This window comes from Lutra lutra, chromosome 14, assembly GCF_902655055.1.
Source record: "Lutra lutra chromosome 14, mLutLut1.2, whole genome shotgun sequence".
In the NCBI taxonomy this organism is placed as follows: Eukaryota; Metazoa; Chordata; class Mammalia; order Carnivora; family Mustelidae; genus Lutra; species Lutra lutra.
Genome location: NC_062291.1, coordinates 12,419,812 through 12,446,743, shown reverse-complemented (window position 1 = coordinate 12,446,743; position 26,932 = coordinate 12,419,812). Strand labels below are relative to the sequence as shown.

Here is a 26,932-nt window from a genome sequence, read left to right as displayed (position 1 = left end):
TTTAAAATCTTTTAAGTATGCATATATTTTCTGGCTTAGTTAAAAAAAAAATCATTGCTTCCTTAATTTTGAAAAATTTCTTTTCTTCAATTTCGAGACAAACTCTGCTTGGTAGAGATGTTATTTTCTTATTGTATTACTGGATTCTGTTTTGTTAACATTTTAATTAAATTCCCTATTCACAAGAACTGATAACTGACAAATATCTTCCTTTTTATTAGTTGCATGTCTAAAAGATACACCCAGTTCTTTTTTCTTTTTTCTTTTTCTTTTTCTTTTTTAAAAGATCTTATTTATTTTACAGAGAGAGATTGAGATCACAACTAGGCAGAGAGAGAGGGGAAGCAGTGTCCCTGCTGAGCATAGAGCCCCAAGCGGGGCTGGATCCCAGGACCCTGAAATCGTGGCCTGAGCTGAAGGCAGAGGCTTAACCCACTGAGCCACCCAGGCATCCCAACTTCTTCCTTCTTTTGTTGAAGTTTCTACTTTCAATCTTAGACTAATAATGAAAAATGAGCACCTATGTACCATTTGCTTTGACAATTTCACATTTTACCATATTTATCTTGTGTTTGCGAAAACATTTTAAAATAAATATTTCACTCAATACTTCAGTATGTGTCTCCAAAACTAAGTACATTCTTTAATAGCGCATCTATAATCAAACTCCCGTAATGTCCACAAAAGTCTTTCAAAGAGTTTGGGAGTTGGGGGGAGGGGGGTCGGTTTTTGTTTGTTTGTTTTTACCAAATCAGGATGCACTAAAAGACCACAAATTACATTAGTAGTTCTTAAACGTAGGGCCTAACCTCTGGGGGTGGAGTAGGGCGCGGCCCCTGAAAACGCCAGAACGGCAGACCTTCCATAGCAAGACAGGTTTATTTACACATTTATTTAAAGAAGCGGACGCGAAGGATTATGGTAGACGTAGTCTTGAGATTGTTTGCTTACCCAGCAGAACTTGCGCCCGGGCTGCGGACAGTGCTGCGCACGCGCAGCTTCGCCATCTTCCTGGTTCCCCTCTTGCGCCAACAGGTTTAGTGAAGCCCGAAATCCCGTTACCAGATTTCCCAGTAACGCTCAAGGTCCTGGTTGCCCACCTTCCTAAGAGCAGAGGTTAGAGCGTTGGCTGGGTGGGAAACGGCGGCGGCCCTCGGTGGGGAGGAGGCCCGGGACCCCGCCCCGGGGCCCCTACGGCAGGCAGGGGCTTTTGGGTGCGGACCAGCGGTTTGAGTTTGTTGAGTCCTCAGCTGTGAGCAAGTGGTCCTGTCCACACGCCCCGGGACGGGGCGCGTGCGCATGCGTGAGGGTGCGCTCTGGCTCCGTAGGGTGCCCGGTGACTTAGAGTCTGGCTAGGCTTTCAGCAGCGTAGAAAGTGCCCCGGACCTGGTATCCTTTGACTTTGGCATCAGTGGCTCTAGTTTTGGGGGATAATAAGTTTCGAGAGATGCAGATATGAGGTGCTGGGTGAGGGCTCCAATATGAATTTGTCCTCTACTCTTTTTTTTTTTTTTTTTTTAAGACTTTATTAGAGCTGGAGCCAGGGAAAGGGGCGGCGGGAGAAGCGCACTCCCCGCAGAGTGGGGAACCTGACGAGGGGCTGGATTCCAGGACTCTGACATCATGACCTGAGCTGAACTCAGACGCTTAACCGACTGAGCCACCCAAGCGCCCCTATCCTCTAATCCTACATCCTGATTTCCAAGGAACCGATGGGCCCCTGTCGGGTTAAGGAACTGCAACACCAGAAACAGAATTCTCATCCTGAAGAGAGTCCTAGAGACGCTGGATCTCTCTCCAGAGTTCCAGAATGGAGACAGTCCCAGAAAGGGATAGAACCTAGAACTGCAGGGCATAGCATGGCAGTTCTTTACTTTCCTGTTGAGGTGTCGCTGTAACTGAACTAACCTGAGTTAGCTACTTGGCGAGTCACAGGTAGAAACTCTGCAGTTGTTATGCAAAAGAAAATTTGCAGCAAATAAGGAGATCATGAGGAATAACTTACAAAACTATAACTCCCTGAGATGGTGAATGGGTTCCTTTTATTTAGAGAGGGAATGAATATTTAGAAAGGGGATCCTTGTCATTGTATGTAGAGCAGGCATAAAGTTGTTTGTTAAGGAAACATGCCAGTACATAAATACTATGTACATAGTATTTATACTATAAATAAATTAGATTCTATGTTATGTTAGTGGTGCATGTGCTCTTTGAGCAGAGATTTTAGTATTGTGAAGAGGTAAAAGTGGTGGTCATTCTAGAGGTCACTCCATGGTCCTACCTGCACAGGTGAGAGTCGGGTTAAGCTCAAACTGGTCTGGATGAGCTAGACCTGGTCCTGGCAGTCACTGTTGCTTGAGGGGTGATTTCAGTTTCCATTTGCCTGAGTTGAGAGAGAAGCTGGAAAGAAGAGGTTAAGAACCAATGTGGGGTAGAGGGCATTGAGTACAAGTAGGTGGGCAGTAAAAGTCAGGTCTTGGGGTCTAGCAGGTGACAAATCCATCCTCTGGTTTTATTCTGCTGCTCATTCTTCAGGGGCACAGGGCAAAGGTCCATCTTCTATAGTTGCTTCCTGCTGGGGTGGTCATTGAAATTGTTAGCAGAACAGAATTTTCCCTCAGGTTTTGATGTGTCTGTGGGTCACCAGTTTTAACCCTTTAACCCTAAGCTGCTCCTATCTTTGTGTTACTACCAGCTGTAACTCTTGGCCCCCGGGCATTCATAGAGAATTTTATCAGTCAGTTAATAATGCAAAGTCTAAACGGCAGTCTGGGAGCTGTAGGATTATTAGTGGCTTCAGGAAGGGGAGAAACCATGGAGTATTGGGTAACACTGTTTTAATAGCCTGTAGACCTCATCAGGGGAATTTTCCTTTTTGGTTGAAAGTATGTAGCCAGGCTTGAAGTCTGCTTGAAGATTTTTATTTCCACTTCACTTGAAGTATTAATCCAGGTACAGAATGAGCTCCTCCTCCTTCTGCCAATAAGTAGTGTAGGACTAATCATTGTCTAGCGCTACGTTGGCTAAAGAGTTTAGGGACACTTAAGTTTTCGAGGGCATATGCTGTTCCTATGACATCAGTTAATTTCCTTGAAGTGACATTATAACCTATAGAACTTCCCCAAGAGGCATCTACTCCCAACAGCCAATCCAACACCAGCCAGAATTAGTCCTGAAGCTCTTTTTATCCAATGGGAAGACCGAGTATGGGTTTTTGGTGGAGCTAGCTAGCCCCATATTACCATTTTTCTCTTGAGGGAGACTTCACTGTCCTCTTGAAATAATAAACCCAGGGGCACGTGGGTAGCTCAGTCACTTAAGAGGTGGGCTTTTGATTGCCTCTCAGGTCATGATCTTAGGGTTGTGGGAGTGAGCCTCCTGTTAGGCTCATGCTTATCGAAAGTCTGCTTGAGATTCTCTCCCTTTCCCTCTGCCCCTCCTCCTCTTCACTTGTGCATTCTCTCTCCCTCTAAAATTAAGTAGATAAAATCTTGGAAAAAAATAATAAACCCCAAGTACTGTACAGTTTCCTTAGAAATTGGGCATTTTCCTTGAGACTTTATATATCCTGTCTGCCAGGAAATTTAACATGGATAAAGTATTTTGGTCAGAAACCTCGTGGGTGGGAGTAGCTATCAAAATACCATCTACAGGGGCACCTGGGTGGCTCAGTGGTTAAGCCTCTGCCTTCGGCTCAGGTCATGATCTCAGGGTCCTGGGATCGAGTCCCATATCGGGCTTTCCCCTCTGCAGGGAGCCTGCTTCCTCCTCTCTCTCTCTGCTTGCCTCTCTGCCCGCTTGTGATCTCTCTCTGTCGAATAAATAAAATCTTTAAAAAAAAAAAATACCATCTACATACCATAATACAGTGCTATTTTTCTAAACTCCATTCTCTTAAATCTCATCCCAGAATTTCCCCAGAGATGATGGGGGAAGTTTTTGAAACTCTGAGGTAAAACAGTCCAGCAGTACTGTTGTGTTTGATGGGAAAGAGGATCTTCCTGCTCAAGCAGATAGTACTTGGAATTCAGGATCTAGTGGGATGCAGAAAAAGGTATCCTTTTGCTCTTACACAATGTAGTATTTACTATTACTCAGTTAAGTTGGTCAGTAGAGTAAAGGGATTGGGTATTACAGATTGTATGTTTCAAGCAGCTTCATTAATAGCTCTGAGGCCTTGAACAAATCTGTATTCCTCACTTCCCAGCTTTTTAATAGGTAAAATTGGGGTGTTACATGAGGATCTACATGACTAATCAACCCCCATTTTAAGAGCCTGTTAATTACTGGGTGGATCTTTTGTATAGCATCTGGGGCTAGCAGTCTGTTTCAATTTCACTTTTACAAATGTGTTAATGTCATGCCCCCGCCTGCCCTCACACCCGGACTTTCGGGTTGACTTGCCTTATGATATTTTGGGGGGAATTTTCTCTTTTAAATACTAGGATATGTTGTGATAATGACCTGAGTTCAATTCCTTGTTACCTAGGAACTTGAATTTCTAATTTGTCCTATTCTGAACCTACTGTGACCCCCAATTTGTCTAAAGTATCTCATCCTAAAAGAATATGAGACATTCTGGCACATATCAGAAAGAGTGTTTTAAGAGCTTTGATCCTATTTCACAAGTCAAAGGATCCAGAAACCTTTTCATGTCTCCTTTTCCTGAAATTCCTTTCATATTACAATTTTTGTTAGAAAGGCTACCCTTCTGGGTGTTGAGTACAGAGAAAGTAACTCCGGTATCAAGTTAAAACTCAAACAACTTCCCTCCACTGTCCAGGTTACTCAGGGCTTCTTGTGGGAGATGAGAATCTAATGGTCCAAGACCAGTTGGGGAGCCTTGTGGCCCTAACATATCTCATCTTCAGTGAGGGACAGCCGAAATGATTGCGCTTTGCCCTTCTTTCTGTTCCGGGAGTGGTTTGGGCAGTCCTGTTTCCATTGCTCTTCCTGGTTACAATGTGCACATTGATTGGACCCCAACTTTGTTGGTGGTCTCTTGGTCCCATGGAGGGGGCTTGGGGCACTCACTCATGGGTATCATCTTTTCCTCTCCCAGGTTACTTCGTGTAGGCTGGAGAGCTCCCACCGAAAGAGCAACTTGCTTTCTCATCTTCTGGTCTTCTTTTACATCCTCCATCACATCCAGTTATGGAACACCTTGAAAGCTAGTTCTGGAAGCTGAGCAGGGTTAGTATCCACACTTATGCCAATTTTGGAGTTTTCTTTGGCTGTCCGGAACAGTTTGAGATATGAAATAGGTTATTAAGGGCCATTCAACTACCCTGAACCTCAGGGTCCCAGTTTGTATTTCATCTTAGGTAATTTTGTAGCCTTTCCAAAAAAGCTGATGGATTCTCATCTGTCCTTTGTTGAATGTCCCATAATTTGGACCAGGAGATCTACTTACCTCCTTCATAGCTTTTAAAAGAAGCCCTCAATAATGGCCAAAATGTTCTCTCTCGTTGTGGGAGTTGGGATCCCCCTCAGGGTCGGTTCTTAGCACTGCCTCCTCATTTGGTCTCTGAGAACTTGATCCTGGCTGAATTTTTTTTATCAGCTTCCTGTCTGGCCTCTGCTAACACAGTAAACTTTTCTTCTGCCATTAAGAGAGTGGTGAGCAAAGCTTGCATATCTTCCCAGATGGGTTGTGAGTAGAAAAGATATCCTCCATTAAATGTATAAATCAATCAGGTCAGCCCATAATAACCCTTTAGTGTGTGCCTTACAGTTATACAGGTCTGAGGTAAAAAATGGGACATGCAGGGGCGCCTGGGTGGCTCAGTGGGTTAAGCCGCTGCCTTGGGCTCAGGTCATGATCCCAGGTCCTGGGTTCAAGCCCCACATCGGGCTTTCTGCTCAGCAGGGAGCCTGCTTCCTCCTCTCTCTCTGCCTGCCTCTCTGCCTACTTGTGATTTCTCTCTGTCAAATAAATAAATAAAATCTTTAAAAAAAAAAAAATGGGACATGCACATTAGCGAGACACCCATCTCCATCAGGTACCCATCTCAATGGCAACATTCCCATCCTTGGCTTAAAATAGGTCCCTAATCTGGTAGTGCTGTCTGACAAAGGAGGATAAAAGGGTGCCGGAGACATCGGGGAAGGCTTTGGGAGTGTTTGCAAAGGATTAGAGCCTGGTACTCATGAAGCTGGGATAGCTGAGGCCCAAGTAGCAGAGAAATAAGGCGGAGGCTTATTACAATCCAATGGTTTGGAGGAGGAGCTGGAGCTGGAGACAAAGATTACCTGACGCTGAGAGTACAGGACGCATTTTTAGGGTTTTCAGTTCTACCTTCATTTCACAAATCTTAAACTTCCTTTGCAACCCCTCGTTTTGATATGATGCCATAAAGCACTGATCGTATGGAATCTCTTCCCATTTTTCTTTCTCTTTTACAAAATAAGCTCAACTGTAGTGTCGTAGTAAAATTTAAAGTCCCATTTTCTGGCCACTTCTCTTCGTCCTCTAGAGTCTATTATTGTGGCCAGGCTGTGTTAAGGAGGAAAGTCATCTGTTTTAGGATTAAAGGAAGGTAGTCAAATACTTTCCATTTCTGGAGGCTACAGCCCAACGGAGGCTTTCCTTCAGGGTGGAATTGTCCCTCCCATAATCTGGAATTCCTTCTTAGGGTCTCCTCTCACCCTCTCTCAAGGTAACTTTCAGTGTTATTGGTGACAAAGGTGCAGTAAACCTTACCCACAATACATATGAGACTTGTTTGACTTAAAACCAAGCCCACAAGGAGAGTGGGTCTGGGTAGTTGTGCCTTGAGGAGCAGTGGCCTGGTGCATAGGCTGCCCCTCTTCCAGCCCCTCAACGTCCACCTAGTCCTGAAGGATTTTCTTGGGGAATGGCTCAGGGAGAATCTGGTTTAGATTCAGTAACTCAAAGCACACCTCTCTTTTTAAGAGGAAAAACAAACCAGGAACAGTGTCAGATGTCCCCAACAAATGTTAACAGGTCAAACAGATAAGATGGAGATATCCTTCACCCTTGCTGATTCTAGACTAGTCTCGTTTGGGCCACTTCCCATCTGCCAGGCTAAAGCATTCAGCCTCTGAATGGCCAGCTTGTGTTATCCTTTGCCACCAGGGATGTCTGGACTCCACTATAAAGGGCGTTTAATCCCCTGCAGTATTGATCGGAGAGGCCCTGTTTTTAACTGACTGTCGACCTGCCAGGCTTTGTGAGACAACTCAAAGAAAATACTCTTAGAGTAGTGCCATAGGATTGGCACCATTTAGTTCTGTGGAGAGATTCTCAGCAAGAGGCTTGGAGTGGCCACAGTCTCTTTAAGGGAGCCCAGCAGCACAAGCCCCAAGAAAGGAGAGCCCCCCTCCAAGGATTCCATCTCCCGGTCCTGGCTAATTGAATGGGTTAGCCCAGAAGGACTGCTAGTTCTCACTGCTGTCCTTTGAAAACCAGGTAACCAGAGGGCAGAACCTCAGTCCCATCTGGGTTGCCAAATTTGTGAGCAAATTGCTCCTTGGTGTGTCCTAGAACTATATCAGGTGGGGTTGTTACACAAAGTAAAATTCATTTGAAGCAAGGAAGGAGATTGTGGGGAACTTCCAAAGTCAGGACTCTCCTATCAAGGGTGGATGGTTCTTTTGTTTAGGGTTAGTATGAATATTTAGATAGGGAAACCTTGTCATTGTATGTAGAGGTGAGCATAAGGTCAAGCTTATGTCTTAAGGAAACATGCTTATACATAGAGTGTATATTAATAAGTGAGACTGGTGCTCCTTTTTGGGCAGAGATTTTAGTATTACAATGAGGTAGAGGTGGCTGTTGGTCTTTCCAGAGTTTGCTCCATGGTGCATCTGCACAGGTGAGAGTAGGAGGTTAAGCTCCCACTGGTCTGGGTGGTCTGGACTGGCTGGAGGTTTCGTCAGGGCAGTGGCCTGAGGGTGGTTTCAGTTTCAATTTGTCCAAGTTAAGAGATAAGCCAGAAAGAAGAGCTAAAGGACAAATGTGACAGAGGTGGGTATAAGCAGGTAGGCTGTGGAGGTCGTGGGATCTAGTTGGAGACACCACCACATCAGACACCCAACTGCCATGTTTAACCCTTTATATTTAATGTTATTACTGACTTGGTTATATTTATGCCCAACATTTTGCTATACTTTCCTTGTGTATTCATGTCTTTTTTGTTCTTTTTTTTTCTTTTTTTAAAGATTTTATTTATTTATTTGACAGACAGAGATCACAAGTAGGTAGAGAGGCAGGCAGAGAATGAGGAAGGGAAGCAGGCTCCCTGCTGAGCAGAGAGCCCGATGCGGGACTCGATCCCAGGACCCTGAGATCATGACCTGAGCCGAAGGCAGCGGCTTTAACCCACTGAGCCACCCAGGCGCCCCCTTTTTTGTTCTTTTGTTTGTCCCTTTACTGCCTTCTTTTGTATTAAGTGGATATTCTTTAGATTTTCCTTTGATGAATTTAAGTAAATTGTTTTAGAACAGTTTCTAGATTTATAGACTTAAGATCAATATAATGCAGAGATTCTGTTAGAGGCAATTAGCCGGGTTCTAACAGGAGGCTGGGAGGCCATCCACAAAGAAGTCACAGGCAGCTATGGGGAAAGTCGGGGGCCTGATCTGGAATCACTCCAAAACAAAGCTACAAGAAAGCTGGATTCAATCAAGATAGGTCCGTGAAGGTGGGTGCCATGACAGGAGACTCCTGACCCAGTAAGAAGGAGGGGAAAACCTTGCTTCTAAGAAATCCCCACCCCACATAATGAATATTCTACTCCTAGTTAACAACTGTCATAAAAGAGAAACCCAGACTCCCAACACCCACACTTCTTGAGTACGCTTGCTCTCTCTTGTTCTCAAATCTTGAGAGTGTAGTTTCACTTTAAAATAATAAACTTCCCCTCTCTTTTGTGTCTGGCCTTGAGTTCTTCCTCATGGCTGAGACCAGGAACCTTTGAGGACATCTTTGGGATGGGCGCGGTTGAAGCCCCCTAGCCCAGGGTCTTCTCTAACCCTAACCCTAACCAGTTCACTCAGTGACAACTCCGTAGACGCTACATTAATTTCCTCTATTTTTAACATTTAAAAGTAGTATGGTATGTTTGTCCCAATTAATGAACCAGTATAGTGCATATGTTTTCATATTTCCTCAGTTTTTCTGTAATGTTCTTTTTTCTGTTCTGGGTTCCTTTCTAGGATACTGCATTACATTTAGTAGCTGTTTGCTTAAGCTCCTCATGGTTGTGATCATACTCAAAACTCATGACTTCCTAAGTAATTTCCTTCTTTTCACTGGATTCTGGTCTTGAGACTATTTACCTCTCAGTATGGTAAAAACCCTACATAATGGTATGCTATTGCACACTTCTTCCCGGCTGTGCTCGGTGACATTATGTTGGTACTCTGGAATTGGTCATGGCAGGAGTATTTATGCATCTGAAATTGGCAACTAAAAGTTGAGGGTTTTGCGGGGGGGATTTGGGGTGGCTTTTTATTTTGTTTTTGGGAGTTTTTTTGGTTGTTTTTCTTTTTTTTTTTTTTTTTTTTTGGGAGGCTGCTCATAAGTATTTGAGTCAATTGGTATTACATCTATGTGTCCATTCCCTCTCTTTTTAGGAAAGAACAGGACATTTTACCTGCTGGTATGAAGAGTATCTGTAGGCAAGGAGCTAGAGAGGAGGCAGGATCATTTATGACTCATCTCTGTTCTGTTATTTCTCAGTTGTATCTTCACACGTTTTCATGCTTCTTTACGAAAAGCAGAAAATGAACAAACCCCAGGTGAGTGGTTTTTTGTTTTTTAGTTCCTACTTTGTTTTACATTAGCTCTTATGAATAAGATATAACCTTTAAAATGGAAATGTGGAAATAGATAAATGTCAACTTTGGGAGAAATATGGAGTAGCAGGTTAGTAGCAGGGCTGAGGGGCTATTGTGGTGATGACCTTCAAGTACTTAATGTTGAAGTTGTCATTGCTGAGCTATACATTTGTCTCTGATAGCGATAGCAAACATTATTACAGGAAGTGCAATGAAAGTGAGAATAACCCATAATGATTTTTTTTTAAGATTTTATTTATTTATTTGACAGAGAGAGACACAGTGAGAGAGGGAACACAAGCAGGGGAGTGGGAGAGGGAGAAGCAGGCTTCCTGCTGAGTAGGGAGCCCAACATGGGACTCAGTCCCAGGACCCTGGGATCATGACCTGAGCTGAAGGCAGATGCTTGACAACTGAGCCTCCCAGGATCCCCATATGATAATGATTCTTAATGAGACAGAAAATTTTCCTGAAATTGTGGGGTGGCATGTTCTACAGATGTCACTTAGGTTTAGTTCAGGGATGGTTTGTTTAGGACTTCTATATTCTTTTCAGTTATCTTCTTCTATTGATGACTGAGAGAAATATTGAAGTGTCCAACTGTATTAATTTTTTTAAAAGATTTATTTGACAGAGATCACAGGTAGGCAGAGAGGCAGGCAGAGAGTTGGGGGGAAGCAGGCTCCCTGCTAAGTAGAGAACCTGATGCTAGGCTTGATCCCAGGACCCTGAGATCATGACCTGAGCTGAAGGCAGAGGCTTAACCCACTGAGCCACCTGGGCGTCCCATCCAACTGTATTAATTTTTGTCTCTTTTCCCTTTCAGTCCTATCAGTTTTTACCTCTTAAATTTTGAAGCTGCTTTGTTAGGTACATGTACATTTAATTTTATCTTGGAAAATTGACCATTTGTCATTAATATAATGTGAATTGAATGTGCCTATTTATCTTCAATAATATCTCCTAATATATAGTCTGTTCTGTCTGATATTAATGCAGCAACTCCAGCTTTCTTTTTTTTTTTTTTTTTTTAAAGATTTTATTTATTTATTGGACAGAGATCACAAGTAGGCAGAGAGGCAGGAGAGAGAGAGGAGGAAGCAGGCTCCCTGCTGAGCAGAGAGCCCGATGCGGGGCTCAATCCCAGGCCCCTGGGATCATGACCTGAGCTGAAGGCAGAGGCTTTAACCCACTGAGCTGCCCAGGTGCCCCCCAACTCCAGCTTTCTTTAGATAATTGTTTGTGTTATATTTCCCTATCCTTTTTATTTTAACTTATGTATTTTTATAATTAAGGTGAATTTCTTATAGGCAGTATATAATTGGTCCTGTTTTTTAACCCCATCTGATGATCTGTCTGGTTTGATTAGAACACTCTATTTAAAAATTGGTTATTGATATGGTGATTAAAATATTCCATTTTGCTAGCTATTTTTCTATTTGTTCTATTCTTTCTGTCTTTTTTCTTTTGAATATTTTTTCTGTTTACTCCATTTTATCATTGTTATCGTCTTATTTGATTTGAAGATTTTATTTATTTGACAGAGAGTGCACACACACAGGCATGGGGAGCAGCAGGCAGAGGGAGAGGGAAAAGCAAGCTCCCTGATGAGCAGAGAGCCCCATGTGGGGCTTGATCCCAGGACCCTGGGATCATGACCTAAACCTGAGCTGAAGGCAGACGCTTAATCACCTGAGCCACCTAGGCATTCCTTGACTTATTATTTATACCTTCCTTTTTTACTTTTAAAATAGTTAGTGAGAGACTTATAATAGCTATTTTTAATGAATCAGAGCCTCCCTTCAAATATTAAACCACATGATGTTACAGTATAACAACTTCACAGCAGCATATCCCCAATTCTTCTTTCCTGTCCTGTGTTCTTGCACCGTACATTTTACGTTAACATGCGCTGTATCCACATAATACAGTACTACTATTTATGCTTTAGGCAGTTATCTTTTAGAATAAGGATTGGCAACCTGAAGCCCATGGTGAAATTCAGCTCCCTGTCTGCTTTTACAAATTAAGTTTCCTGGGATCACAGCCTCATGCTTTTCTTCTATGTATTGTCTGGGGCTACCTTCACAATACAGTGTTTACTATTTAGTTCATTACAGAAAAAAATTTCTAACCTTTGCTTTAGAACACTTAAAAATTGGGATGGGAGGAATTAACTTAAATTTTCCTTTTTTATTCTGTTTCTATTACTCTTCATTTTTATGTGTAGATTCAGGTTTCATTGGCAGCATATTCCTTTAATATTTCTTGCAGAGTAGTTCTGATAAAGAATTGCTTAAATTTTTGTTTTTCTGGGAAGGCATTATTCTTTTTTTTTTTTTTTTTTAAGATTTTATTTATGTATTTGACAGAGAGTGAGAGTACAAGCAAGGGGAAGGGCAGAGGGAGAGGGAGAAGCAGGCTCCCTGCTGAGCAGGGAGCCGGGCATGGAACTCGATCCCAGGACCCCAAGATCATGACCTGAGCCGAAAGCAGATGCTTAACTGACTGAGCCACCAACGCGCCCCTGTTTCTTCATTTTTGAAGATGTTTTCAATAAATAATTCTTAGTTGAAGTTATTTTGTGTGGGGGGGTGTTTGTTTTTATTTTTTAGTTTTGAAATTTTTTTAACTTTTAATATAGTATTGTTGACATATTAAATTAGTTTTAGATGAAAAACAGAGTGACCTAACTATTATATAACATGAAATGCTCATCATTGTAAGTAAATTACAGTATTTTTGAGTATATTTCTTAGGCTGTACTTTTCATCCTCGTGACTTATTTATGTTACAGTGGGGAAGTTTGTACTTCTTAGTCTGTTTCACTAATCTCTCCCACTTCCCCTCCCCTGTACTCTTTGCAACCACCAGTTAGTTCTGTGTTTATGGGTCTGTTTCTCTCTCTTGTTATGAGTCTGTTTCTCTCTTTTTTTTTTTTTTTAAGATTTTATTTATTTATTTGAAAGACAGAGATCACAAGTAGGCAGAGAGGTGGAGCGGGGGAGCAGGCTCCCCAACGAGCAGAGAGCCCGATGTGGGGCTCGATCCCAGGACCCCGGGATCATGATCTGAGCTGAAGGCAGAGGCTTTAACCCACTGAGCCACCCAGGCGCCCTGAGTCTGTTTCTCTTTTGTTGTTGTTCACTCATTTGTTTTATTTTTCAGATTCTAAATGTAAGTGAAACATAAATGAAATTATATGGATTTGTCTTTGTCTGGTTTCACTTAACATAATACCCTCTAGGTTCATCCATGTCACAAATGGCAAGCTCCAGTTCTTTTTCATGGCTGAATAATATTCCATCCAACCTTATCCATTTTTATCCATTAATCTCTATCTTTATCCATTAGTCTATCAGTGGACACTACTGCTGCTACCATATCTGGGCTATTGTAAATAAATACGGGGATGCATATGTCTTTGAATTAGTATTTTTGTTTTCTTTGTATGAATACCCAGTAGTGGAATTACTGGTTCATATTAATATATTAATTTAATATAATATGTTAATAGTATATTAATATATTAGTTTTGGGGGGGACCCTCCATACTGTTTATCTTGGTGGGAGCAACACCTACTTTTCCACCATTCTGCCCACTTTTTAATTGGATTATTTGGGTTTGATTTTTTTTTTTTTTTTAATGTTTGTGTGACTGCTTTATATATTTTGGATATTAACCCCTTCTCAGACATGTCACTGCAGATATTTTCTCCCATTCATTAGATTTCCTTTTCATCTTGTTGATGGTTTCATTCATTGTGCGGAAGCTTTTCAGTTTGATATATTCCTGTTTATTTTTGCCTTTGTTTCCCTTGTACAAGGGGACTGATTCAGAAAGAGATTACTACCTGTATTTTCTTTTCAGAGTTTTATGGTTTCAAATTTTACATTTAGGTCTTAAATCTATTTTGAGATTATTTTTGTCTGTAGTGTAAGAAAGTGGCCCAATTTCATGCTTAATACATGTAGCTGTCCAGTTTTCCCAGCACCATTTATTGAAGAGAGTGTCTTTTCTCCATTGTATATTCTTGCCTCCATTGTTATTGATTAATTGTTGTTCTCTCTCCTTCTCTTTATGTGTGTATGTATTTTTTTTCTGGACTCACAGTTCTGTTCCATTGACCTATGGATGTATTTCTGCAACAGTATCATACTGTTTTCATTATTGTAACTCTGTAGTATTTCTGGAAATTTAGGATTGTGATACCTCAAGCTTTGTTCTTCTTTCACAGTATTGTTTTGGCTATTTGAGGTCTTTCATGGTTCCATACAAATTTTAGGATGTTTTTGTTCCAGTTCTGAAATACTCTTGGTATTTTGATAGGGATTGCAGATTTGTAGACTTCAATCTATAGATTGCTTTGTGTAATATGGGCATTTTAATTTTAACAATATTGCTTCTCCCAGTCTATGAGGATAGTATACTTTCAATTTATTTGTGTTGCCTTCAGTTTCTTTAATGTCTTAAATTTTTAGAATACTACTCTTTTACATCTTAAATTAAATTTATTTCTAGGTATTTTACTCTCTTTGATACAGTTGTAAACAGTATTTTAAAAATATCTTTTTCTGCTCTTTTTTATTAGGGTATAGAAGCAGAACAGATTTCTGTATATCGATTTTGTATCCTACAACTTTACTGAATTCACTTATTAGGCCTAATTTTTTTTGGTGGAGTCTTTAGTTTTTTCTATATATAGTATGATAGCATTTGAAATATAGTTTTACTTGGACCTTATCAACTCAGATGTCTTTTATTTCTTTTTCTTGTCTGATTGCCATGGCTAAGGATGCCAGTACTGTGTTGAATAAAAGTGGTTAAGAGTGGATATCCTTGTATGTTCCTGATCTTGGGGAACAGGTTTCAGCTTTTTACCATTGAATATGACATTGATTGATTTGTGTATATTGAACCATCCTTCCATTGCTGGGATAAATCCCACTTGATCCTGGCGAATGGTTTTTTTAATGTATGTTGGATTTGGTTGGCTAATATTTTGTTGAGGATTTTTGCATCTGTCTTCCTGAGGGATATTGGTATATAATTTTCTTTTGTAGCGACTTCGGGTTTCCTGTAAGAGTAATGCTGACTCCATAGAATAAGTTAAGAAGCATTCCTTCCTCTTCTGTGTTCTGAAATCGTTTAAAAATGATAGGTATTAACTCTTTAAATCCTTGGTAGAATTCACCTGCGAAGCCATTTGGTCCTAGACGTTTTTTTGTTGGGAGTTTTCTTATTACCAATTCAGTTTTATTTCTGGTAACTGTGTTTTTTCCCCAGATTTTTCTATTTCTTCATGATTCAGTCTCAGAAGAGACTGTATGTTCTAGGAATTTATCCATTTTTTTTCTAGATTGTCTATTTTTTTCTAGTTTTCCAATGTAGTTTTTTATCGTAATCTCTTAACAGTCCTTTGTACTTACATGGTGTCAATTTTAACTCATCCTCTCTCATTTCTAATTTTATATGTTTGTGTCCTCTCACTTTTTTTCTTGATTAATCTGGCTAAAGTTTTATCAATTTTGTTTATCTTCTTGGAGAGCCAGCCCTTAGCCTCATTGATCTTTTCTTTGTTCTTTCTTTTGTTATATCTGTTTCATTTATTTCTTTCTGATCTCTATTATTTCCATCTCTCTCTCTCTTTCTTTTTAGATTTATTTATTTATTTATTTTAGAGACTGCAAAGGGGGAGGGAGGTGCAGAGGGACACAGAGAGAGAGAATCTGAAGTAGACTTCTTGGGGCCCCTGGGTGGCTCAGTGGTTTAAAGCCTCTGCCTTTGGCTCAGGTCATGGTCCCAGGGTCCTGGGATTGAGCCCCACATTGGGCTCTCTGCTCAGCAGGGAACCTGCTTCCCCCTCTCTCTCTGCCTACTTGTGATCTCTGTCACAATAAATAAAATCACAATAAATAAAATCTTAAAAAAAAAAACAACAACATTGAATGAAGTAGACTTCTTGCTGAATGCAGAACCCAACACAGGGCTCACTACCTGAGCTGCAATCAAGACTCAGATGCTTAACTGACTGAACCACCCAGGAACCACTATTATTTATTTCTTTGTGCTAACTTTGGGTTTTGTTTTTTGTTTTTCTAATTCCTTTTGGTGTAAGGTTAGATCATGTATTTGAGTTATTTCTTGTTTTTGATGTAGGTCTTGAGCACTGTAAATTTCCTTTAGTACTGCTTTTGTTCCATCTCTAAGACTGTTGTGTTTTCATTTTCTTTTCACTTCTCTCCAGATATTTCTTGATTTTCTCTTTGATTTCTTCATTGACCCATTCATTTTTGAGGAACATGTTATTTAGGTTTAGATTTAGATTTCTACATATTTGTATTTCTTCTAGTTTTTTTCTTGTAATTGATTTCTAGTTTTGTCCCATTGTGGTGGTTTTTCATCTCTTACTGTGTTCCCATTTCTAGATTTCCATTTGGTTCTCTCTGCTGAAATTATCCATTTGATTTTGCATGTCCTATACCTTTTGAGTTTTAACATACATTAGCGTCTTTAACATAAAGTTATAATTACTTAAAACCCTGTTAGATAGGGGCGCCTGGGTGGCTCAGTGGGTTAAAGCCTCTGCCTTCGGCTCAAGTCATGATCTCAGAGTCCTGGGATCGAGCCCCACATCGGGCTATCTGCTCAGCAGGGAGTCTGCTTCCTCCTCTCTCTCTGCCTGCCTCTCTGACTACTTGTAATCTCTGTCTGTCAAATAAATAAATAAAATCTTAAAAAAAAAACCCTGCTAGATAGTTTCAACATATATGTAATATCTATTTCTGATGGTTACTTTATATCTTTGTAGTATTTTATTAGCTTCTTTCCTTTTCATATGCTTTGTAATTTTTTGTTGAAGTGTATATGTCTTGGGTCAGACTCTAAACTGGGATAACTAGATTTTATTGCTAGAAATGGCAATTCCCTGTGAGGCCTTTAGTCCACGGGTTCAAGTTTAACTAGTTAGGAGTTGGGCAGAATTTGAGAATTAATTTTCTATTACTACTCTCAGGGCAGAATAGGCTTTCACTTTCTATAGAGTTACCTTGTGTTTAGGATACAGGTTCATTTACCAGAGCTCTGTCTGTTCATTTGAGTTTTAAGGATTCTCCTTGCTGCGTATCTCAGAGAGGAGGGTCTCTTTACATGCTTTTATTTATCTCTTATCTTTCTGTCAGCAATATTCTTTTGGTCCTTTTGTTATTCCACGCTTGTTAGCTTGGTGGTGAGAAGTTATGGGCAGAATATGTTCTCTTACTCCAATATGGCCTCAGTGTTAAGTCAGCCCTGTGTCCTTGGGTCATGAGGATGTGACCTTCTTGATTCTCTTGGCCCCCACCACCCATCCAGCTGTAGTTGTCGACTCAGTGCATAACCCTGCTATTCCCCAGGAATAGAGTAAGTGCCCAGTGGGGTTCACAGAGAAAAAGCCTGTAAATGGGCATCTGGGTAGCATGGTCAGTTGAGCATCCTACTCTTGGTTTTGGCTCAGGTCTGAATCTCAGAGTCAGGACATTGGGCCCTGCTGGGAGCTCTGCTCAGTGTAGAATGTGCTTGAGACTCATTCTCCCCCTACCCCTCCTCTCCTCTCTAAAATAAATCAGTAAACCTTAAAAAGAAAGAAAGAAAGGAAGGAAGGAGGGAGGGAGGGAAGGAAGGAAGGAAGGAAGGAAGGAAGGAAAAAAAGAAGAAGAAAAAGAAAGAAAAGGAAAAAAATGCTTGTAAAAAGGTGCAAGTCTCCTCCATGTCTGGTCCGAAGGGGTTTCTCATTGTTGTGTCAACTCACACTCTGTTTTCATTAATTAAATTCCCTCTATTCTGGTTGACTTCTTACCTGTGGTCCAACTCAGGTAGGCAAAAATAGACATTTTCTCTCTTCTTGTGCGTATTGTGTCTTCCTAGATTTGGGGTACTTGGGTGCTTTGTAATCATGCCGCCCCTGTAAGGGAAAAAAATTGTGAATTTGAAAATAGTCTGACTCATTTTCATTGTAGGAGAAAAAGTGATTTTCTTCCTTGCTTTATGCCTCCTGGAGCAGAAGCAAAGTCAACCCACGTGTTTTTAATGCCTTCAGTTTATGTTGTGTTGCCTCATAGTCATAAAGAACATTTATCCATCACATTTCAGGCCCTACAGCTTTAACTCTTTAATTAAGCACAGGTTGTGATACAAAAAGTTACTTTTTTTTCTTTTCTGACTCTAATATACATTTTACATTTTCTTTCCTTTGCTTTTTTATGTATGCTAATATGTTCTAGTAATACCTTATTTTTAGTTTTGGAGTGTGTTGTGTTTGTGTAGTATTTAACTTTCTAGAGAATAAGAACAGTGTTTTATTCTTGTTAATATTCACATTTCAAGGCATAGAGCATTAATAAATTAAAATAAGCATAATTTTTACTTTTACTTTGCTTTTCTTTTTTACTTCCACAAAACCTAATACAAGGTAATGTATGCAATAGGCATATTGTAACATCAGTTTTCAACAGTGAACCTGGGAAGAATTTGTTTCCATATTTCTTTCCTGTGCCACCCCAATTCTGATGACTTCAGACTGAACAGAAATGTGCTCTTCCAGGGGTCACTGTCATTTGGAGATGTGACTGTGGACTTCTCCCAGGAAGAGTGGCAGCACCTGGACCCTGCTCAGAGGACCCTATATAGGGATGTGATGCTGGAGAACTACCACAACTTTGTCTCAGTGGGTAAGCAGTTTTCATGTCAAATTTTGTATAACCTGCACTTCATTTCTTAGATACCAAAATATTTGGTCTTTTATAGTTTATGTGGTTGAGACTTTTGCTTCAGGATCTGTGGTTGTTAATCTCTTTTGAGCACAAGGAAGAATTTTTGTATGCTCACATCCCATAAATGTTTATTTTATTTATTTATTTATTTATTTATTTTTAAAGATTTTATTTATTTATTTGAAAGAGAGGCAGTGAGAGAGAGCATGAGCGAGGAGAAGGTCAGAGGGAGAAGCAGACTCCCCGTGGAGCTGGGAGCCTGATGTGGGACTGGATCCCGGTATTCCAGGATCATCACCTGGGCCGAAAGCAGTCATCCAACGAACTGAGCCACCCAGGCGTCCCGACATCCCATAAATGTTTAAATAAGCCTCATCAAGATGCAGCTCCAGAAAGTCTGTCTTCTCTCTCCTTTAGAATTGCTATTTTAAAAAAAAAGAAGAAGAAGAAGAAGAATTGCTGTAGCCCATGTCCAAATTCTGTATCATTTTTCCTTTTATAGGGTATCCCATTAAAAAGCCAGAGGTGATCTTCAAGTTGGAAGAAGGAAAGGAGCCATGGATATTAGAGGAAGAATTTCTATACCAGAACTACCCAGGTGAGTTAGTGAGTACTATAAAGTACTAGTGAGGAAGCGAGGGGAAATTATAATCTAGGCAGTCAGTTTAGGAGTTAGACATTATTTAAAATGTTTTCTAAGAATCTCTTCCTAGTGGCACCTACTTTAGAAGTAGAGAAATGTAAAATATGTATTATATATAATATATATACATATATATGCTCTAAAATTGAAAGAGAAAAGGGTAATGCTACAGAGGAATGTAAACTGGTTTTCTGATTATTCAAAGCTAGGGGTCCAAGGATATCATTTATGCAGATAAGCAAGTAATACTGGCTTTATTGTGTTTAATAGCACAAAGGTAAAACTAAGAAAAGTGAGAAAATCTACTAAAATTTGGTTCTTGAGGAGACAGGAGGAAACACTGTTTCAGTGTTACATGTTGTATTGTAGTATTTGGTACTATTTTTAAAAATTACCTATAAATTAATAGGATTACAAATTCATATTTACCAGATTATTGTAAGAAAATTACAGCCTTAATTTTACTGTTGTACTTCTGTTGGTACCTTAAAATGGGGAAAAGACCTGTTTTAGTGCTTAAAAAACATTTGCAAATAAGTGGAAGTATATGATGCTAAAAGGAAACCTTCAGTAAATCCTAGGAAGTAGGAAATAAAACATTCCCTAGTTGTAGTCTGATAAAAGTAGAGGTTGGTTAAAAAAAAAAAAAAAAAAAAATTAAACATACATGACAAACTTGTTCTTTTATATTTTTTTTATTTTTGAGTATTTTTTCTTAATAAATTTCTGATAGTTTTCATGTTCTTGCTTTATGTCAATATCAGTAAGAACTATATTCCCTCATACTTTTATTTTGTCCCTTTCCTAATTGTAGTTGGTGAGAGTTCTTTTGTTGTTGATGGTGGTGTGTTTGTGCTTTTGTTTGCCTAGAACATCTATTTTTTTCAGTAGCATGACAAAATAAATCTGTGCTCCTCCTGTTTATTTCATGAAATTTAAATTAATGTACCTTTTATTGATAATTGTATTCTGACCTTATTTGGCTGCTCCAGTTTTATTTTTAGGTTGCTTATACTCATGCTAAACATCGTTTGATCCACTCGCATTAAATGTCACTTAGGCATCTTGTGTGCTTTCCCATATCACATCTTTCTTCTCTGTGTGCTTTCCTTGACTAGATACTAAATGCATTAATAAATAAAAATTACTCAGAACATTGTTTAGTATATAAGTAAAACTCTATTTTTACTGTTATTATATTGAATGTCGTTATAGTAAAAGTTAAGTGTACCTGCTTCCAAGAAGGAAGAGACTTTGAATGTTTGAGCCAGTGTGATGTCTTCTTTCTCTCAATGCTCAGCATATAGTGGGTTTTTCAGAAGAAGCAAAAGTAAATGATCTGTTACCTAATAATACCTTTTTTCACACAAAGAGAACGGCAATCATGTTATTCTTTCTTACTTTGGTATATAATCTGAAATGAACATTTGATTAACATGATCAAGGAAAGGAAAAATTTCATATTCTGAAAACATTGTGAAGGATCTCTGATTACTTACATGAACATATAGTTCCTGATTCATCAGGTATAAAATGGCATAGTGTCTAAAGATTTGTGTTTGAAAAATCTTTCCAGGTAATGCTGATACACATAGCTGGATGAAGTCTATTGATTTCAAATTACTCAGATTTTTTTAAAAATCAGACTTAACAACACCTGTTATGAGCAGTGATTATAAAATATGGTCTGCAGACCTACCACATGTGTTTGTAAATAAAATGGTTTTGCAACACAACCATACTCCTTCATTTACATATGGGCTTTCGCCAGTTTCATGCTCTAATCGCGGAGTTTGATATTGTGATAGACAGGTATGGCCTTCAAGACCTAGAAAATGTACTGTTTTGCCTTTTAAGGAAAAGTTTGCCATCCTTTAGACTGAAGAATGAGAATAAAATTGCATAGAACACTTTAAATTCAGCATTTCATTAAGAAAAAATTGTCATTCTCTCAACTCTAAGAAGCCATAGATTGTAACTAGATCATTATGTGATGAACCACTAAGTAAAAAATACCTTGCTCATTATAGTGTGACCTGCTGAGCACAGATCTGTGATCAATTATAAGAGGCATTTTAGAAAGTTAAATATGTGTATATTATATTGGATGATTTTAGATTTTAGAATGTTAAGTATGTGTATATTGAAGAAATACAGTATATTACAAAGCAGTGCTATTTATGACTGTGTTAAAAAGAGCTCATCTACATTGGAACTATTTTTAGATTTAGAACAAATATAAGTTTGAAAGTTTTAAAAGTATGAAGATTTGAAAAGGCATTCTTGAAGGGTTGGAATAATGGTATTATTATGTCATTTTCCCAGATAGTAGATAGCCAATACCCTAGCCGTGGCTCTGAGTGAGAGAACACACTTTAACTTTATAGTCAAGAATGAGTAATTTAATAAGACAAAGAACTGACTAAACTGGCAGAGAGGATGTTGATTGAGGAGTCATAGGATGGCAGCTTGAAGATGTGACGTGAATTTAGTAGGTGTAAATTTTGTTTGCTAGAATGATGACTTGTAACAGTTGTCATGTGGTACTTGGGTCAGGCCAGAGGTTTTTTAGATTGGGATAGAATTTGTTGCAGTGGGTAGCAAATGTGGACAATATTTTTTAAATGGTAAATCAATATAAATGTTACTCATTTCCTGAGATTTGTTTGGAAACATATGATCCTTAAGTTTTGATAATAAGCAGAAACCTGAAATGTGCAAATGTGAGATGTGAAAGATAAAGGAAAATTAAATATTAGTATTTTGGCATAGGTAATGCTATTTTAAGGAAAAATAAGTGAACATAGGTTCACCTGTTGAGTGGCTACAGTGGAGCAATATGAGCGTATCAAAGCCAAAATAGGGAGATACATTGAATCTATGTGGGCACAAGATTACTTATTTTGTCATTATTTTGTATTTCATTTTGGGACATTGGCATTCCTGTTGGGAAGGGAATTTGAGTACACTCTGATGACTCCTTGAACATAAGGCCTTTGGTGCTTTCAGAAATTTATCTTGCTGTTGTGTGGGAGGGAAATTTAACTGGAAGCATGAGAACTTGTTTGGATATTACTAAAACAATACAGATTGGAGTGTATTAGACCTACTCTGTCTCCTTAGTGTCAGATTTTCTTCCATGAACATCTTTGCCTACTCATTTTTCTTGTTATTCCAATTACTTTTCATTAGCTCAGTTGGACCCATCTTATTTCCTGTGATTTTTCTCCTACCTGGATCTGCCACTCCTATAGAATCTTTGATCCTCTCTTCACTGCTTCTTGAATTTAAATCTACATTTTTGTCCATTTTGAATGTCTTACTTATAAAGTGCTGAATAATTATATGTCTGCATGTTAATAGCTTTTCTTCCTTTTTCCACATGTTTTCTCAAACTAGGTGGGGAAAGAGGCACTTTGATCCTGAGACACTACTGAAACCGAAGTCAAATATATAAAAGCACATTTGTATGTTAATCCAGTTCCATTAGAACTGTAAAATTCTTACGGTTTGTTCAATATTTTCATTTCTAGAAGAACGCAGAGCTTATTACGTAGCAGAGAGAATCCAGAAAAACCAAGACAAATACTTGCCACAAGTTTTATTCAACAACAAAAAAGTGACCTCAAAGAAAGTTTATGCTTTAAGGAAATCATCTAATAAAAATACAGATTTTATTCCTTCAAGAAAAATACCCTGTAAACATGACTTACATGGAATGAATTTGAAAAATATTTTAGTATCAATTGGTAGTAATAGATATTTTTCAAGGAAAAAGCCTCACATGTTAAATGTATATGAGCAGTTACTTGATATTAAGCAGGAAAAACCTCATACTCAAGAGGGTTCTCATGAAAATAATCAATATGAGAAAGCCCTTGGTCATAAGAATGGTATTATTCAGCATGTAAATACTCAGTCTTCAGAGAAGACTTTAAAATATGATGGTGGAAAATCCTTGGGAAAAAAGACCACAATAATTCCACACAAGCAAATTGACACAGGAGAGAAACTCTGTGAATATAATGGACATGGAGAAACCTGTGAGAAGTCATCTCGCTTGAAATGTCATGGGGTTTCCTTTGAAATGAAACAATGCAAAGGCAATCAAATTGAAAATAATTTCAGCAGGATGTCACATTTTACTCAAGTTCAGAAAAAAAAGAGATGTGAGGGTCTATTCAAATGTAGTGAATGTGGGAAAACATTCAGCTACAAGTCAAACCTCACAGTGCATCAGAAAACACACATGGGAGAGAAACCCCATGAATTTAATTCATGTGGGAAAACGAGTCATAAGTCACCCCTCACAGACCATCAGTTAGCACATATAGGGGAGAAACTTTATAAGTATAGTGAATGTGGGAAGTCCTTTTGCAAGAAGTCATCTCTTACTCAACATGAGGAAACAAACACAGGGAGGAAACCCCATGAATGCAATGATTGTGGAAAAACTTTCTGCAAGAAGTCAGCCTTCACTCAACATCAGAGAACTCATACAGGAGAGAAGCACTTCCAACGTAATGAATGCAGTAAGACCTTCCATCGCCAGTCAGACATTAAGGTACATCAGAGAATTCACAAAGGAGAGAAACGCTTTCAATGTAATGAATGTGGCAAGACTTTCCATTGGCAGTCAGACATTAAGCTACATCAGAGAATTCACACAGGAGAGAAACCCTTTCAGTGTAGCAAATGTGGTAAAACTTTCTATCGGCAGGCAGATGTTAATGCACATCAGAGAATTCACACAGGAGAGAAACGCTTTCAATGTAATGAATGTGGTAAGACTTTTTATTGGCAATCAGACGTTCATGCACATCAAAGAACTCACACAGGAGAAAAACCCTTTCGGTGTAATGAATGTGGTAAATCTTTCCATCGGCAGTCGGATGTTAACGTTCATCAGAGAACTCATACAGGAGAGAAACGCTTTCAATGTAAGGAATGTGGTAAAACTTTCTATCGTCAGTCAGACGTTAATGCACATCAGAGGATTCACACGGGACAGAAACCCTTTCAATGTAATGAATGTGGTAAAACTTTCTATCGGCAGTCAGACGTTAATGTGCATCAGAGAACTCACACAGGAGAGAAACGCTTTCGATGTAATGAATGTGGTAAAACTTTCTATCGGCAGTCAGAAGTTAATGTTCATCAGAGAACTCACACAGGAGAGAAGCCCTTTCAATGTAATGAGTGTGGTAAAACTTTTTATCGGCAGTCAGATGTTAACGCACATCAGAGAATTCACACAGGAGAGAAACCTTATAAATGTAATAAATGTGGGAAATCCTTTTATGAGAAATCATCCCTCACTCGACATGAGAGAACTCACACAGGGGAAAAGCCCTATGAATGTAATGAATGTAGGAGAACCTTCTGCCAGAAGTCAGCCCTCACTCAACATCAGAGAACTCACACAGGAGATAGACCCTTTCGATGTAATGTATGTGGTAAAACTTACCGTCATCTGTCAGCCATTAATGTACATCAGAGAACTCACACAGGAGAGAAGCCCTTTCAGTGTCATGAATGTGAGAAATCTTTTCTTACAAAGTCGACTCTTATTAATCATCAGAGAACTCACACAGGAGAAAAACCCTTTGAATGTAATGAGTGTGGGAAGAGTTTTCGTCATAAATCTACCCTCACTACCCATCTGAGAATTCACTCAGGAGAGAAACCTTATAAATGCTGTGAATGTGGAAAAACTTTTGGCCGGAAATCAGCCCTTACTAATCATCAAGGAATTCACCTAGGGTAGAAACTCTGTAGCAGAAACTTGCTGGGTTTTTCCTCATACCCATTTTTCTTTGTGGTTACCTACTAGTCAAGATTTTGTGGCTTTCCATTCACATGAGGCCATGTGACCTCTGGCATAAATTCCAAGCCTGTTTGAAATTTTTCCTACTTCCATTTTTCTTTCCATATCAAAGGGTATGGGGATCACCCTCAGGGTACTTGGGAGCTAGTCATTAGAGATTATAGATTCACAGGTTTGAAGAAACCAGTGTCCTGGGCAGAGTTCTGCCTTCTCTAACATCCCTTGTAAGTCTTGTCATGAACCAGAAATAAATTTCAGATTTGTTCAGACATTACAGGTTTAGGGCTTTTTGTTGTCATAGTATATCCTAGCCATCCCTTATTTCATATACCCTGTGAATCTAATGAAGGCATGAGAAACACTGTATGTCAGAGAATTCATTAGGGGGGAAATTGCTCTCAGTATTCTGCATCTTAATAAACTTTGATGAACAAGTCAAGCATTTTGTAAATCAGAAATTTACAAATTGAGACACCCTAAAATGAAATGAATGTAGGAGAATTTTCACAATCTGCTTCTGATTGGCCATCATATAATTGAGAATAGAAGCTAATAACTTGAAAAGCACTTCAAAATTTATTTATCAGAGAATGCATAACAAAGGAAAATTGTCAGTTTAGGAAGTGAGGAAAACATCCTTGTCTAGAAATAATCTTGTTCTAGAAGCAATGTTTTGGATGCAATACTAAATAATCTTATTAATAATCTACCATGGGATATTTATTTGACCACAATGAGCAACATGTGGCTTTGAGACTGCACAGGTGAGTTGAGACATCAAAGTAACAGCACTAAGTGTCTATGTGAATAAAATAGCAGCACTTTGTAAACATCAGCACTAAGTGTATATATGAATAAAGTAATAGCACTAAGTATATATGTGAATAATATATGTAAACAAAGTAACACCACTAAGTGTCTCTGTGAATAAAGTAACAGCATTATGTGTTTAGGTGAATAATAAGCCTCTGAGCTTAATTAGGCTTAAACATATGAGTGTGCCCTTCAACGGCTACATTCTATTCTTGATTTTTGTTTTAGGTTCCAAAATAGTTATAGTAGGAACAATGCACTCTTACCTAAATAATTTTTGTGACATACACTATGTTTTCTGACACCAACTGGTATTGTCCCATCACATACTTATACCACAATATGTATTTTTTAAAGAAACGTGGAATGCGTGAAATACTACATGTTGTGTATATTTTCTGCTTTCTGGTGGCACATGTAAATCAGTGCAGGCATTGTTAACAGACCGTTCTTTTAGTAAATAAGCCAAATAATGACTGATAAAATCAAGAAATTTACTTGATGTATACAGTGATTCAGTACACATTTAAAATACACACCTGAATCAATTTTCAACATTGGTCTTGAACATTAGGTACAGATTAAAAGCAGTGCCCACTGAAGAAATTTTCCCCACTTTATATTTGTGTTATGTCCAAAGAATACTTATATAAGTTTTAAAAGTGAAGTTCAAATTGTATGTGAGCAAAGAACTATCTGCATTTGTATTTAGTGTAGTAGAATGCCACATATTTCCTCCTACAGTTATACATGGTCTTTTCAGACAAGCCATTCTGTGTGTCACTTATTATTTGAGTGACCTATGTAGTGATTTAATGTCTGCCTCAATTTCCTCATCAGCAAAATGGAGATGATAATATCTACCTCACAGATACTGAACGGTTAGGGTCAGAGTTTTCTGTTACTAGAGCTAAAGGCATTTATGTTTAGAATTTGAACATTAGAAATAAAATGGTCTGTCATCCTGCAGTATGAAATGTGTTTCTGCTTCTTGAGTTGGTACGAGAAGATTCTTATTAAAACCTTCTGTTTTGTCAGGTTTGTCCTTAAAACATACAAAACAAATATATTTAAAATAAATGGAATAATCTACT

General features: G+C 38.8%; 1 protein-coding gene across 11 annotated transcripts; it reads left to right on the top strand.

Moving 5' to 3' along the window:
* The first annotated feature begins 987 nt into the window (after positions 1-987).
* On the top strand, positions 988-26,932 carry LOC125085091 (zinc finger protein 260-like). Of its 11 annotated transcripts, XM_047703247.1 has the most exons (8): positions 1,033-1,116; positions 1,523-1,935; positions 3,911-4,054; positions 5,063-5,193; positions 9,707-9,765; positions 18,387-18,513; positions 19,058-19,153; positions 22,732-26,932. In XM_047703247.1, the coding sequence occupies exons 5-8, from the start codon at positions 9,727-9,729 to the stop codon at positions 24,963-24,965; spliced, it is 2,496 nt and encodes an 831-aa protein (XP_047559203.1). In that variant the 5' UTR covers positions 1,033-1,116; positions 1,523-1,935; positions 3,911-4,054; positions 5,063-5,193; positions 9,707-9,726; the 3' UTR covers positions 24,966-26,932. The 11 variants fall into 11 exon arrangements, with proteins under 11 accessions (XP_047559201.1, XP_047559205.1, XP_047559209.1 ...); XM_047703246.1 differs by lacking the exon at positions 3,911-4,054 and having other exon boundaries at positions 9,601-9,765; XM_047703245.1 differs by lacking the exons at positions 1,523-1,935; positions 3,911-4,054 and having other exon boundaries at positions 988-1,116; positions 9,601-9,765.